This window comes from Sander vitreus, chromosome 6 (assembly GCF_031162955.1).
Source record: "Sander vitreus isolate 19-12246 chromosome 6, sanVit1, whole genome shotgun sequence".
Classification (NCBI taxonomy): Eukaryota; Metazoa; Chordata; class Actinopteri; order Perciformes; family Percidae; genus Sander; species Sander vitreus.
Window position 1 is genome coordinate 6,695,226 of NC_135860.1, and position 16,936 is coordinate 6,712,161.

General features: G+C 39.9%; 1 protein-coding gene across 1 annotated transcript in view; it reads left to right on the forward strand.

Annotated features, from left to right (window-relative positions):
- Positions 1-16,936, forward strand: part of syngap1b (synaptic Ras GTPase activating protein 1b) — a 132,313-nt gene that overhangs the window by 113,151 nt on the left and 2,226 nt on the right. The window contains exons 15-20 of the mRNA XM_078251763.1: positions 280-481; positions 858-1,445; positions 2,108-2,545; positions 2,869-3,042; positions 3,438-3,649; positions 8,992-9,064. Coding sequence (XP_078107889.1) covers positions 280-481; positions 858-1,445; positions 2,108-2,545; positions 2,869-3,042; positions 3,438-3,649; positions 8,992-9,064 — 1,687 coding nt within the window. The remainder of the gene's footprint in view (positions 1-279; positions 482-857; positions 1,446-2,107; positions 2,546-2,868; positions 3,043-3,437; positions 3,650-8,991; positions 9,065-16,936) is intronic.

The window sequence follows — 16,936 nt, forward strand, 5'->3', positions numbered from 1 at the left end:
ATGTTATCATCAACTGTCTCTCTGCTTCAAATAACTTCATTATCAAATTATGAAACTTTGATTTCTCTGATGTTGTTTTTATGTTCACTTATATACAAGATGAAGAAAACCAGTGAATACATTTTATCCTAAAAAAATGACTCAAAATAACTCAAAATGATCAATCGATTATCAAAATTGTTGCAGATTATTGTAGATCAACTAGTTGATTGATCGATTGAGGAATCATTCCAGCTCTATCTTTAGCTATTGTTGGCCTTACTCACTGCTGTTCTCCAGCTCTATAGATATCACTCGCTTGCCTTCCCCCACCTCCACTGGAGGGGTCATGCCATCCCGCTCCCAGATGGGTTTTCAGGACCGTGACCAGCTCCATCGAGCGTCCTCCAAAGACATGTTTTACGTATCACGTCCTCCCTTGGCCCGATCCAGCCCGGCCTACTGCACAAGCAGCTCAGACATCACGGAACCAGATCCTAAGGTGAGTTTTATCATACTGATTTGGGGAACCATCATCCCATCCACTAGGTCTATCTTTATCAACGTGAGGTTAGTATGACGTGCATGTTAGTCATACTTAATAGAATCTGCCATCGTGTGATCGAGGCTGTAGTATATCATGACATCTGCTTTTTTTCCACTGATTCACCACGCAACTCATCCTAGCGGTATTTCCTGGGAAATACTTTGAGGCATTCCGATATCCAGGCCTCGCGGTAAAAACACCCGCACCACCCTCACCCATATCATCCGTGGCCAAGTAACATACATAATATCAGGGGGCACAATAGCCTCTCATTCCTCTTATTATTTAGATGCTCAGTGTCAATAAAAGCGTATCTATGATGGACCTCCAGGATTCCCGAATGAACAGCGTGTCTAACCTGCAGTCGGTGGACATGCTCAACTCCTCCCAGGCCTCCATCGCCGGCATGGGCAGCTTCGGAGGGCTGAGCAGCGGAGGCGGTGGCGGCCTGGGGTCGGGCCTGAGCAGCCAGCTGCGGGCCGGTGGGAGGTTGTCAGCTGGCTCTGGCGGCTCCAGCATGTCGGGCGGCCTTCGGCTGAGCCAGCTGAGCCAGATGGGCACCACCACCGACTCGCTATCCCAGCAGCAGCAACAGCAGGCCGCCGCCATGCGCTACCCGCTTTCCTTCCAGAATCCCCTCTTTCATCTGGCGACCGCCGATGGGCCTCAACAGCAACAGCTCCATCACCAGCACAGCCGGGCTCAACCTCCAGCACCCCTGCTCCTGGCCCCAGAGCCTGATCCCTCTCACCCGACCTACATGCCACAGTTCGCCCATGGGGGGTTCTCTCGCAGTGAGGACCTGTCCACCCTCAGGACCAGGGACGGTCACCTGGGCCAACCCAGCATTATCCACTCACACAGCTACAGTGACGACTACAGCAGGGCTGAATATGGACGCAGGCAGATGTCCACGCATGTGCAGGTACATGTTTTTTCATTGTATTCTTGTGACTATGTTTCTTTTAAATTATTCTGATGGCTTTAGGGCTTCAACTAACGATTGTTTTCATTATCGTTTAATCGACTGATTTTTTTTTCATTTATTGCATAAAACAATTGAAACTAGTGACAAATGGCAGTCACAAATTTCCAGAGCCCAAGGTGAAGTCTTCAGGTTGTTTGATTTGTCCTACCAATGGTCCAAAAACCAAAGATGGGAAACTGGACGCAGATAATGTTTGTTATTTTTCCTTTTTAAATAAGTAAAACGATGAAGAGATTAGCAGAATTGTTTCAGATCAACTAATTAATGTAATTCAGTGTTTTGGCATTTTGACTACATTTCACAGAAGAGTTCAAATATTTAGTTAATTAATCTATTAGTTAATCAACAACCCATATTTAACAGTAGATAGACTGATGGAAAATGAGGGGGGGGGGACATGCAACTGAAAAGATTCATCGATCCATCACTGAAACTAAACTTCCTGGATCACACGCCCAACCATCGCAGCCTCTAACATTATTTTTGACAAAGTGCTCATTCAAGTTTAAAGTAGCATCATCTGCCCCAGAAAGAACTGAAACAAAAATGTGAAAATGTTAATTATGCTGTTATTTACTATTTTTCTTCCTAAGGATAACCTCCAACAGCAACAACAAATGATGGGCCTGGCCTCCCAGACAGGAACATCCCACTCCTCCCTGGCCACCACGCCCCCCACCACAGTCCAACCCGTGCGCCAGAGTTCTGTTGCCCCGCCTCCCGTCCAGCGTGTCAAGTCCCAGACCTCCCATCAGCTGTCCGTCAGTGCGGCTGCTGCACCTGCTGCTCTGGCTAAAACACGACCGCCGAGCGCGAATCTCCTCCAGTCACCGGAGTCCGGCTACAGCGGCAGGCAGCACGGATCCCGGCAGCTGTCCGTCAAAGACAACACTGCCCCGGGGCTACCCCATCAGCAGAGCTCTGTCAGGGAAAGCCAGAGTCCACAGGGAACCACCAGTCAGAGCACTCAACAGTCACCACAGCAACAGCCTGCGCAACAGCACCTGCTCAAACCCACCATGAGCAAACAGGTAACATCTGCACGCTCTGAATTTATTTTATCTCTTTATTCTTCTCCTTAGCGCTCTAGTATTTTCTATCAGCACCTGTGCTTCTGACTACTTCCCAACAATGTGTATAAGATATCAGTTACTGTATTTGGCTTTTAATTGTAAACGGCACTAACATTGTCAGGAATAAGGGCTTGAGTCCCACCAGGGTCCAGCTAAAAATGTATGAACTCTGAGGCACTCGGCATAAAAGCCTGCAGAAAAATAGCTTTATTATGAAACTGACTCTCATCCACTTAAGAACCTCATGTTCTCATATTCAGTTTGCTGGCCTTTCTCCCCAGGGCTCCCAGACTCCATCTACCCTCAATCCCCCAACCCCAGCCAATGAGCGAACGGTGGCCTGGGTCTCCAACATGCCTCATCTGTCGGCTGACATTGAAAGTTCGCGGATTGACCGTGAAGAGTTCAAACTGAAGGAGTACTCAAAGAGCATGGATGAGTCACGCATGGACAGGGTAGGTATCTAGTTTCAGAACTGCCCTTTACATAAAAAAAAATAAAAACTTGTATTCATGCTTATAGGAACATTGAGTCATGTCTATCATTGCTAAGCAGATGGCAGTCAGATCTGGTCTCAACACAAAAGTGCAGAGGTCTCAAACAGTGTGGGAAACAACAGCCATCAGCCAAGTGTTCAAATCTTTTTCAGTGTTTGGTATATTCACTGTACATCAGCCTTTTCATTTGGAATATTTGGAGTCTGTTTTTTACTTTTCAGTATGTTTTGTAAATTAATGAATGTGCATAAACATCTTTCAAATCCCCTAGCCACTGAGAAATCAAGGCATGTAAACACTAAACCTGGTTTAAACCTTACTAATTTAGCATTTTCTCCACATCTGTGCCTCAGGTACGGGAGTACGAGGAGGAGATCAACTCCCTGAAGGACCGCCTGGTGATGTCCCACAAAAAGCTGGAGGAGTACGAGCGGAGGCTCCTCACGCAGGAGCAGCAGACCAATAAGATCCTCCTACAGTACCAGAATCGACTCGACGACAGTGAGAGGAAGCTACGGCAACAGCAAGTGGAGAAAGACTCCCAAATTAAAGGAATAATTAGCAGGTAAATGGAAGCTGTTGTTGGGATGGAGGGCAAAAGACAGCTAAGACGCTATGTGTTCGGGAGGCCATTGGCGGGCTGCATTGACTTTATCTTTGTATATTGTGATGCCTTTAGTGAATAGACTATATGAGTTTTCTTCCAAAATATGTGGAAAAAGTGACATATTCTCTCAGATAATGATTGTAAGGATTAATTAAAATACATTATCATGCCTCTCAAGAGCAAGTGGAAGCAAAGGTCTTTGGTTGACACACCACAACTTTAGCATTTTGGATTCTACTTAAAAAGAGTGAAACACGGACTTGACTGCGATGTTGTTTGCCTAAAATACATATATATTGCATATTGGAATAGGACTCTATTTACAGGGGTTGTTATCTTGCAAAGAATATTGGAGAGTAGGAGGTTGTTTCAGTTTCATTAAGTGCAACAGCCCTGGGAGCAAGGCAGGGAGCTGTACTGTATATTGAAAGCCAAAGCTGCAGACATGTAATGAGTGACAAATTAAACGAGAGACTAATAAAAGGAAGACAGAGATCTATATCTTCTTTGATAAGTGTGCAGGGCATGTTCTCTTGGTGGTTGGTTCTTTGCAGCTGATTTAAGCTGGACAAAGGAGTCTTTGATTGTCCTCTTAGCTCTTGTTGTATCATAACATGGTTTTACTAGTTATTCAAGAGCATCATATTTGGATGACCGTGAAGAACTCCTAATATTAGGAGTCCTAATATTATTGAGTGCTTGTGTGAATTTGTAATGGTGCAATTCTGGAACGCAGTCTTAAGTTTTTATTGATCGACCACAAAATTAAGTAGTTGATGGGAAAAGAGTGGAATTTTGATCGTATCTCAGTTGTGTTCAGGCACTAAAAATAGCAAATGTTTGCTGTGTTCTAAGGATTCCTTGAGCATTTTCAGTGTGACTGCACATTAGCAATGCTGCCCAAATATAGTTTTATTGTAAAGAGGGTTCAGATAAAAAGGTTCTGTAAGGAAAAGAGTCCAATATTTTATTGTTCACATCTTATAAAAGTCTGTGGTCTGCAACTAAAGGGTGGATATCTGTGACAGAGAATATTGCCACTTCTAATCCACTCCAGGAAAGAAGACATGGAATGAAGACAGAGACAGTCCTGCTCGTCTTTTATGGGAAAACATCTTTAACGCCCTAACCTTGTATATAAAACTACCCTTAAACCACCCTCCCAAATCCTTGTGCTGCTGCACTTATCATCAGCCATTTCTATGAACACAGCTTTTAACTGGATCTCGGGATCATTTCAGATGATTTCACTTAGCTTAATTTCCAATTGACTCTCTCACAAGATTGCACTGTAAAAGCACAAGAGGATTGAAAATGTGATAATTTCAGAAACATGTCTGCACTTTTTCAAGCAACACATTGTTTTGGACCTTCAGGCACAGGACTATGGAAGACCACGGTTTAATATTTGCTCTTCCAATTCAAATCAAGGTGAACCATGTTCACTGAAGGACTGCTGATGTATCTTTCTACATGGGGAACGATACTTCTCCTTGTTTTTGTTTTTTTTTACATTCAGGACAGAAAGTCACAAACAATGATGAAGATCCCAGCATTAAGGCATGAAGGGAATATGCCGTATAATAGAGAACTTTATCAGAGCACTCAAAGCCAAACCATTGATTATTGCCCCCCTGGAGTATGAGCTTAAAGCGAATATAGTAAATCTGCTGCACACAAACTGCATAGTGCGCAGGAAACTGATATCTCCAAGGCGTACACTTATTTCCTGTGTGACTTTTATCATCCGACCACACAAGGATGAATTAAGTAGCAGATCTGGATGCTTCCAATTCAGTTTTATTCAAAATTCACTGAGCCAGACCATATCATCGAACACATTGCAAGACTAGCATTGTCTGGATTTTAATTTGAACGCATGTATGAGCAATGCATAGAGTGCAGAAAGTGTGGATGCCAAGAAAAATGGTCTCAGGCCATCGTATTGGATTGATGGGACTCCAGAATCTTAGTGTAATGACAAGTGTAACCATAGCCTTCTGTTATATTTCATCTTAAATTGACTTTTATGTTAAATTCTCACATTCAAATATATTATGTTGATGCAAATGCAAGCTCAGGTTCTGCAAAAAGGAGCAAAAGTGATCCTGAATTCATGGCTCCTATGTAGGCTTGAAAACATCTCTTTATCTGCAGAACTAAAACACTTAGCGTTGTGTTTCAAGTGTCAGAGATTTTCTTTCAGAGAAGCCTTAATGTTCTGTGCATAACTATACTTTAAGCTCAGAGCAAATCAAATATCTGTCATTAGACCAGATACACGTTTTGCTCTTCAGCAATCTAATTTAAACCAAAGCCAAATATTGAGTTTTAGGTCATGCTAGGTTAGATCCACGAAAAACACTAAATCCACTTTACCTGTAGCACTTTTCATTAGGGTAGTGATCTTATTAGTGGGCTACAGGCTCTCCATGTTTCCCCCCACAAATATTTTAATCCATTTTAGTAATTATAAATATAAACTATTTATCATTCCCGAGCTGTTTGTTGTGAACTGAGCAGATGAACTGAACATATTTACGGTGAGTTTGCAGTAGGGAAAAAAAATGAATGGTCTTAATTGCACCTGTCTAAGAAATAATCTATTTTTAATTATAATCCATAGCATATTAAAGTCAGTGATGCAAGAGCCATAACAATAATTATATATGAAATATTTATGAAATATATATATATATATATATATGAGAGTGAGATTATAACTATTTTAACCTTGCAATAGCTAACTTTTTAGCAGAAGCGCAATAATAAATACGTCTACATGTGCAAATGCACAGACAGCACAGATCCTGCTGAGGTGTGTGCATCGTCTGTACATAAAGAAACAGTAACTTCCTGCCAAAATCTTTTACCAGGTGCCATCCACAGTATCTAAACAGAAAACATAAAGACCTGGAATACTGTAAAGTGCAAAATAGCACAGAGACAGCATTACAACGAAGACGTGACTCTTTGACAACAGTGTGTTCTGCAAAGTGTGTTCTTAAGTTCTTAACTTGTGTTTGGCTTCTCTGTACGGTGTTTGTGAATTTATCTGCATTTAAAATGAAAGACTGCAATGGATATTATTTATTAATTAAAGCGAAAAAGATTTTCTTCTCTCTGTATGATTTTGCTGTATATGCTTGGTATGCCTTTTGACCTGCAGTCCGTCATTGGTGGTGTCCAGTGACATGTGATCAGAATAGTCGTTTAAGAAAGTTAGACAGAACTGTCATTAAACGTATGCAGTTACAGTATGATTTAAATAGTATTAATAAAAGGGCAACCATATTATTTTTCTTTTTCCCTCTCCAGAGATAATTAAAATATTCTGGTGTCAGTATATCCGCCTCTCTTTTGTAGCAAGAATATATTGATAGGCTGTATAGATTGTACTACGGCAAAAACCTATGTTTAAATCTTGCAAATGAATTCATAGTGGTGAAGAGTTTTGGCTTGATGTGTGTGTGTGTGTGTGTGTGTGTGTGTGTGTGTGTGTGTGTGTGTGTGTGTGTGTGTGTGTGTGTGTGTGATCAATATTGGTCTGATTGACATGGCTTGTAGCAACAGCCAAGGGTTTCGAGTCACTTTTATACAGACCTGTGTCAAAATAGTTGCAAATAATTCTTAGTTTGTTTTAAGCAGATGGGTGGGGGTCTGCTGCATGAACACCAATCAGATGTTGAAAGGTAAGTTTTCAGTCAAAGAAACGTACTTCATGTTGCACTTGTTGGCAAAGAAAAAGAAAGTATTTGCAGCTGCTGTTTGATCCAGGTCTGGTTTGTCTTTCCGTTACATCAACTTTACATCCTATTTGACACCTTTGTCTCTTGCCTTTTTTCTCTGTAGCAAAATATTCAGACATTGTGACCTCATGTTGGTAGATACACACATTGTTTTGACTACATGTACGACTTGACCTCAAAAGCACACTACTTGAAGTACAACTGGATATAAAAAGCTCAACTCTTTTTAAACATATCACCCACATGAATCATTGTCTGCCTCTTGAAGTCATGTCGAAATCTTAATGCTGTATACCCATGTTACATTCCATTGGTTTTTGGGACAGTGCTTATATTTCTGTGTGTGCTTACAGTATGATTGATTCTTTTCTTTTCCTATTCACTTCTTTTGTAAAATATCTCAACACTGTACATTATTTATGGAATAAAACATCCAAACACTTATGTTTGAAACTTCATCTGTGGATTTCCCTTCTTTATTGTCAAACATGTGCCTCTCTGTGTTCTGAATAAAATGATATGAATGTGCATTAAGTCACACAATGGGATTGGATTGGTGGTATATTTATTCGGCATGGAAACATGGTGGCAGTTAAATGTTGCTGTCAACTCTTTGATTGGCTTGGTGGCTTAATGAACACACAAGTGACAATCTTCCTGGTCATTCATTATAACCAGACAAATTGACATAAAGTCACTCCTTCGTACACTATTATAAAGGAATAATATTCCAGTAATCTTATTTCACGTCAACAACAAATTGCAAGAATATTTGGTCTCTTGCTGCAAAATCTTGTAAAACAGATGGAGGGTCATGAAGGCAACCAAATGAAATTGTGTGAAGAGGGTTTCTTGTATTCACACTAACTTCTATTTGGCATTTATCACCACCATAATAACAATATTGTCAGTTTAGCCAGTTGGCTGTGTAACTGCAAGATAACCCTGTATGAGAATGATCCTCGAATGACCTTAGTTGGAGTAAATCCTTGGCGCTTGGATATTCATGAGAGCTGGGAAACCTGCATTTTCGATGGCTCATGAAATCTCCAGCAGTAAGCGGAGCCTTTGAAACGATAAGTCAAAGGATTTTCCACCAGTGCCTTGGTCAGTCCATATTACATAAGATGGGCAATTCCCTGGGGATGATCAGGATCTGTTACTTGGTTCACTTCACATAACAGAGCGGAATTGTCCACAGTTGGCCGTAATTGCACTTTGAAAACACCTTGAATTGAACAAAAAATGCTTTGATGAATCCCATGGGGGCGAGAAGAAAAAGAAAAGCTCCACCAGTGAAAATTGGCAGTGCCTCAGAAAGCATGGCTTGGGTAACTGCTGCTCAACGTTTGCATGGGCTTAAAAGATTGAGCTGCCTATCAGATATGGGATACAGGTAACCAACATCTTATCACTGTGGTGTAGTTGAGACAGATGTTGGAGATGCACTTGCTCAACCTTTTTGTTAAGTATCATTGGATTCATAATACTCCCTCTCTTTCTGTCAACCCCTCCCCCCCTCCCCCCTCTCTCTCTTTCTCTGCTTCCAAGACTTATGGCTGTGGAGGATGAGTTAAGGGGAGGACCCGTGATTGAGCCAAAAGCCAGGATTTTCCCTGATCAGGTCTGTGAGACTGCTTATTCTCTCGTCGAGTCCGTACGATGGCCTGTGCTATCTTCTCTGCTATCCCCCTTTACCTCCCCCCCCCCCCCCCCCCGCTACTGTTATTATTTCGTCTGCTGTGTGTATGTGGTCTCTCTGATTGCCATGCCCCTGACCTGTCCCCGTGTTTGGATTTGACTGCCATCTGTCTGCCAACATACCTGGGAGCTTTGAAGATCAGAGTGTGTTGCTGTTTGCATTCTTCAGCTCAAGCTGTCAAGATGTCTGACTCTAGCTGGGGTTGTAAGCATATCTCGGTCTGTGGTGATGTTTCTGTGAAATGTTTCTGCCGAGCATGTCGGGGTTGAAACTCCTTAAACCTGTTTCATACATGATGTAGAACCAGACTTGCGGGCAGGTTATTGAACTGCTGAGCCCCAAATGCTGTGTGGTGGTGGTGCTGTTGTGTCTTCAGGAGCTTCCCTCTTTAGTGGTTATTATTTCATGCTCTCAACCCGCCCTATTTCTTACCCTGTCAAAGTGAACTAGCCCACGTCCAAGCATGACTCATGCTGTAAATATAGTGTGTGCTGAATTATGTAGATACATATATATATATATATATATATATATATATATATATATATATATATATATATATATTTGTGGTTAAGGGAATAATGCTAAGACTGAAAGAGCTAATGGGAGCCACTACTCAGCTCACTTGTACATTTATCCAGATCAGTTTCTTTTAATTACAACCCAGACACTCATATTCAGACTGAAATAATCCTTAATCCTCAATATTAGTGGTAGAAGAAGAACTCCAATCTTTTACCTAAGTAAAAGTAGCAATAGGATAGAAATACAAATACTGATACAAACATCTTCAATTTATGATCTTGTAAGACAAAAAGATCAGCTAGTTCTTAAATTTCGGAACCTAAAATTGATGAATTAACTAATTGTTAAAGCTCCACGTCGCTTGTTCCTATTTGCAAGCATTGTGTTTTCTGTAAGCCTAGTTTCGGTGCCAGATATTTAAACCAGTGGGAGCTACTGTGGAAGGTAAACATCTGTACAATGTAATGTAACTCAACACAAACAAGACTTTACAGCCATGCCAGCAGCTCTGTGAGCCTTCACTATGGAACAGTGGTGCCTTGTGCTAAATGCTAATGTCAGCATGCTATCATGCTCACGATGACAACACGCTGATGTTTAGCATACACAATGTTTACCATCTGAGTTTAGTCGGGTTAGCATGCTGCAGTAACATTTGCTAATAAGCAGTAAATATAAAGTACAGCTGAGGCTGATGGGAATGTCATTAGTTTTGCAGGTATTTGGCCATAAACCAAAGGATTGGTCACATAAGAATGTTGACCTTGGTGCTACATGAAATGTGAAGGGATCATCAAAGTTATTATATTGATCCTGAGGGAAATGTATCCAGTAGTTATCTGGATATTTCACAAAAAAACACAAATGTCAACGTCATTGTGGCACTAGAGGAAAAGTCAGGGGATCACGAAAACAATAGAGAGGCAAAGTCCGTCCCCTTCCGGTGGACCGCCATGGGACCTTAATTCAGAAAAAAATATGAACGGGGAAAGACAAATTATTTTTTGATCCCGTTTGAATTGAGAAATGGATTACAAATATGATGTTCCTAAGTTTAAAAGATAAGTTTGCATGTCAAGAAGGTCTCAGTTTATTGTTAAACTGTTGAAGTATAAGACTGGGAAAATACGTAATTAGAAAGACTACGCACTTCAAAGTCGCATGGATGACGTCTCTCTGAAGCTATGATGTCTGTGTGTTTGGTACCGGGATGTAACGTAACTCACAAGAGCAGCAGATCTTGCTCATTCTTGCGCTTCTCTGCTGATAAAACTTCACTGGATAAAACACAAAATCAGGTACATCATATTTGTAATCCATGGCTCAATTCAAACGGGATCAAAAAATAATTTGTCTCTCTCCGTTCACTACCATTCATTTTTTTCTCTCCGAATTAAGGTCCCATGAGGTCCACCGGAAGGGGAGGGACTTCACCTCTCTATTTGGATACATCATCTAGGGACCTTGAACAAACACAATTGCATGACAATCCATCTAATAGATGTTTCAAAAAGTATATATTCATTTCTATTGTACAGGTGTTTGTGTTACTGCCATATAAAAGGCTATAAACAGTACTAATTAATACACTGGAAGAAATGTGATGAGACAAGGAAAATTCCGTTGTGTTAAAATGCTCCTTTGATCTACATGCAGCTCATGGTGCTTGCTGCTACAAACAGACGGCGCTTTGAGTGTTGAATATTGTGAAGCTTTACTATCAGAAATTACAGGTCTGTTTTGTATTTTAGCTTCAGGGCCTCGTGTTCATAAACCACAGCACTTAAGACAAGCAGATAGTTCAGTCCAGTGTGATGACACTCAGCTTTATTGGAATGATACTCGTGCACAAGCAGCAGCAGAGGCAGGGAACAGTAACTGAATAGGGGGTGAGAGGGGAGGGGTATGATGCCATTGTTTCCTCAGGCCAAAACTACACCACACACTTTAATTAGACCTCACATAATGACACAGGTGTAGGGTGCCAAAATCCTTCCCACTACAGCATCCTGATGCCTACAAAATAAAACACACTGCAAAAAGTGGACTTCCTTCCAAATATTTCACAATTGCTATTAGGACATGAATACATTAGTAACTACTGCATAAGTAAATGAAAGTACACTTTAGCAACTGATAAGGTGATAACTGCCAAATATTGTAACGGTATCTACAAAAAGTATCTAAAAGCATTGAATTCAGTTCCATAAAAAAAATATTGACCACTTCTTTTGCCTGTCATTAGTTTTTGTTTTTTGTAAGTGAGACAGGTGCAACAGAGGGTAGTGTGTGCAGGAAGCTGTTAAAAAAAAATGTTTGTGGAGTTTCATTCAGCAGCATCAGACCTGTAGCAAACACTTTCACTAGCTACAGTGGCTAGGTATGCTTAGATGAACTCAAATTAATGAATTATATATTAATTGTTTAAATACACCTGTCAATTTTCTGCAGCTTATCTGGGTTGTTCAGGTCACATAATTACACTCAGTTGCCAGTTTATTAGGTACACTGTTAGCTAAAACTAATGCAGTCTAATACAACAGTCCTGCAATAAATCCTTCCTTTATGAAGGTTACACTTATAATGTTCTGTTTTTGTTGAAACTGTTTTATAGAGTTGTTGATTTTATTGTACGGTCATTTTTGAAGGTGTAGTCTGTGGTATATACTTACAGGTGTTTCTATTATTTTGTCCATCCCATTTCTATCAATGAGGGTTGGCTAAATAACAGAAACACCTCTCTTTTAACAAAAGCTAACATTATTGCAGGACTGTTGTATTAGATTGTATTAGTTTTGGCTAGGTGTGCCTATAATAAACTGGCAACTGAGTGTACTACTAGGAATTATTGTTATATACAGCAGGAAAACATGGACAAAATATGATATAAATGTCAATACATTTATGTATTTGATAAATAAGGGTAGGCCTTATTGTCCATACTGGTTTTCTGTCATGCATTGATTTCTGTGAAAAAGGTATTTAATTGCATTACGTGTAATAAAAAGATTACATTTAATTTGGTGAACACTGCAGAAACCCTGCGTAAATGTGGTAGCAAACATTCAGCGAAATGGGTTGAAAATATAATGAAACATGTTAATCCAATAAATTACATCATATTATTACAGTAACACATTATGTATTTTAAAAGGGGTGGAATATATTTTAATTGATGATGTAATAACGACTAATAAGTTAAACAAATTGAGATAATACATTATGAATTGATATCAAACAGCTCTTTAAAGGCAATCAGTGCAAGTTAAATAAGTCAAAACACTTATAAATACATTTTACTTTTTACAGTATCTGGCAGTTACTGCAATTTATCAGTTGTAAAAACATCTTTTAACATTTAACTGTTATATTGATCATTTATCGAGCCTTCCTGTAGATTGTACTAAACTGTGTTGACTTCTTGTTTGATCAGCAGCAGCTCCCTGTATCAGTGAGTTGTATTTAATGAGGAAACGGCTTCCTGAGCTTGCAGTGACATTAAGCATATCAATGTTTCATTCATATAAGATTTGATTTCACTCCTTTATCCGTACTTATTGTTGCAGCTTCTTGAATGTTAGTCATTTTTTTGTGTGTGTGTGTGTGTGTGTGTGTGTGTGTGTGTGTGTGTGTGTGTGTGGGGAGGGGTTACAGTAAAATGCAGATATCCTATTATCTGTTATTTCTCTGTTTTTAAATACAGTGTGTTGATGCAAATATAATTATTATTATTATTATTATTATAATTCTGGTTTTTCCAAGTGTGTATATATTTATCTTCCTAGATGATTGCATGTTTGACATGCGCATGTTCTTTTACGCTTCTGAACCAGGAAACAAGCAAGATTCAGCTTTCCAAAGTCTATTGGATTAATCAGCTGCTTTCACATGCAGATGCCGTTTGGAGTGCACGATTGAACGCCTTTTTCTTTCTTGTCCTAAGCATGATTTCTGGTAATGATACACCGCATGGCAAGCTGCTATAACACTTTAAGGCTGTTGGGTTGTCTGATAATGTTTTGCGTGAATGGTCGCCATTATGTATATGTATGCAAATGTGCGTTAGTAAGCATTTTTATCTATATTTATGTCCTTTTCTGTCAGTTTTTGTTGGACATTGTGTATTTATTGTTTTGGGTGGCTGTATTTTTTCCTCCGCTTCCTCCTCCTGCCTCCTGCTTTCAACCCCCCTCTCCTCTCCTCTCCTCTCCTCCTATGTTGATGAGATACGGTGATTTCTCTTAGGGGAGGCGTCAGTCCATCCTAGTGCAGCCCCGTCTCGCGCCTGTCCCACCCCGAGTAACCAGGTAATAAACAAACCGGCAAACTCTCACTCTCCATCCATAACCTGCTGCCTCTTTTCCACTTCTACTGTTCTCAATGTGCGTCCCTGTCCATACGCAGCATCCTGTGAACTCACTGCAAGCCAACACACTGACAGGCCCACCTACTTTTCCATTTATCCTTCAGGAAAAGAGGCCTGTCTGTCACAGAGTGTTTGGACAGAGGTTACTTGAAGAGCACCGCTCCATGTTGAAAGAGTGACAACAAAACATTTAAAAGATTTAAAGCTACACTAAGAAACTTGGCCGCGAGGGGTGTTCATTTGAAACGTATGTCTGAAGTATTGTACCCATAAATTATGTCACCAGGCTGACTGATCACTTTTTACGCAAGGATACTAGAGAGGCTGGAAATTTGATTTTTGATTTTTTTAAAGTTTGGATGGAACACATGTGCTGCCATTTAGAATGACCCGTTCCAAAAAGACAGCATTATCACAAAACAAGAGAGGTTTAATTAATTTAAGACAAAGTGAGGCAAATTAAGAATCTCTATGTCTCTGTTTGACCTAGCTAGTTTGTTATACTGTAAGTCCCACTAAAGGTGGATGTGTGAAAGCAATGGGAGAAGATATTTCAGGCGCCTCCGGAAGTAAAAGGCCCACTCATTTTTCCTGTAGACAATATTACATGACTCGCAGTTAGGAGCACCTCTATGACTTGGACTTGAGTCATCTGTGCAAAAGATTAACAATTAACAACAATGTTTCCATCTTGCCTAATGCAGCTTTAAAGCTAAAGCTATAGTGCGTAGTTTCTGTCCCCCCCATGAGGAATTCTAAGTAATGACAACAACACACATGGCAGCGCATCCACACGATACAAGCCTTCAGTGATCTCACACCACCCCCACCCCTCCTCTACGCAGTTGCTAGTAGCCAAAGACGACACGGAGGATTAAAAAAAACATGATGGACTCTTCAGAAGTGGAAATTATCTTCACTCAAGCTTCTGCGCGGGAAAGTCACCCGACGACACAATCTTCTGAACATAGCGATACTGAGAAATAGAGAGAGAGTTGTGTGGAGCTGATAGTCTTAATTAGCTTTGTAGCAACTCATTTGGCAATGGCTTGAGTTTAACGGACGTTCAATAATATCAAAAAGTTACGCACTAAAGCTTTAAGTGAGCTGCACTGTATGGTTTTGTTGTCACCCTTCCAACACAATAGCATGCTTTCTTGTAACCACCAAAAATATTCAGTGACAGACTCTCAAGTAGGGAGTTTATTTGAATTAGGTTGCTTTATGTTGACCAATGAACATATTACATGCCTTGGCAGAAATATATAGAAGCACAACAGCAGCTTCGACCTTTCTAATCTCAAAATATTAAATGTCAAATGTTTTGTGTGTAGCTGTGTAGCTCTCTACAAGTGAAAATTCCATCAATTGTTCACACACACACACACACACACACACACACACACACACACACACACACACACACCCACCCACACACAATTCATTCATAACCAGCAACCCATAGACATATATGAACAAACGTTTTTCATGTCATATACGGAGACCTTCCTGTAACTCTTTGCATTGGGTAAATCGTTAAGATGCAGAGAAATACAAACAAATCAATGAATATCATTGATTCTTAAGCTCCGTTGGCATTTGCAATTATTCAACTCAGATTTTCATCACATTGAACAGTCACCACATTATTTCACTATACGAAACATTATAATCTTTATAAACAGTAGTCAACTGACTAAGCGTTAAAATATACAGTATTACTGTTACATGTACAAACATGATGCAGTTTGCCTCTGGTTCCTGCAATAGCCCAATAACAATGCATTAGTTAATTAATATACAAATACTAGATTTTTTTAAAACAATTTTGAATGCAAAGTTGTTATTTTCTGCCAAGCAGCCACGCAAAAGAAAAATCATAATTTAAAGAGAATACACACAATAACATGTTTTATGGTTCCATAGACTTCCGTCCAGATTATTTGTGAACAAGAAATAAGACATAAAATGTTACATTTTGTGCCTGTTAACTGCTTAAATACCTGGTTGAAAACAAGTGTTTAAAGAGATTACCATTCTTGCTGATGAATCTGTTCCGAAAGTCTTTTGAAATATTGTGTGAATTCTCTTTTATTTTAGATTTTTTCCCCTCACACACAACATATTTTGAACCGCTGTGTTTTCCTACTACATGAACTTACATTTCCATTCAGTTTTCATCCCTCCCAGCACGCCCTCAGATAAACAATGGGACTTATGGGAAATCTCCGTATCTGACCCAATCCTTCCCTGAAGAACACCAATTACTGTGCATATGTTTTTGTGTGTTTTCTGTGTCTTTCAGTGAGTCTGTGTTTCTGATATTTATGTGTTTGTGTATGTGTTTGGCACCTGGGCACATTATTTGGTTGAATGGGTAGGCTAGTTGTTACGGTGCTTCTGAGGATGTGTGAAATGCGTATGTTTTGTTTTGTTTTTTTGCGTCAGAGTTAGAGCTCTTCACCCGGCAAGCTAGTCATCTTAAGCCATTCAGGGGTTCTTTTAATTTAACAACTGCCATACATAAGTTGATTAAACCAACACTTGCAGCATTTCAAATGTGTAGGTGAGAAAGATTTTACAGTTTGTTCTACAGACATCCACGATTCAAATTGATTGGAGATTGGAGGAGATTGGTAATAACCTGTGTGTACGATACTCTATCTGCATCATTACTATACACCTAACATTTCAGTTCTCCACTAAGTGTTTTGTGTTTTTGTCTCCACTACCCCCAATTTTCATTAGTACATAAAACACTCTCACACCAAGTTGTAATTGAATGTACCAAGTAATCAAACACCACAGCCCACAGAGAGTGAAGCAAGTTTGGTAAGTTTAAAAAGGATGTCAGTAAACATTTTGCCATGTCTTTGTTCAGCTGCTTGATTTCTTGAGTTTAA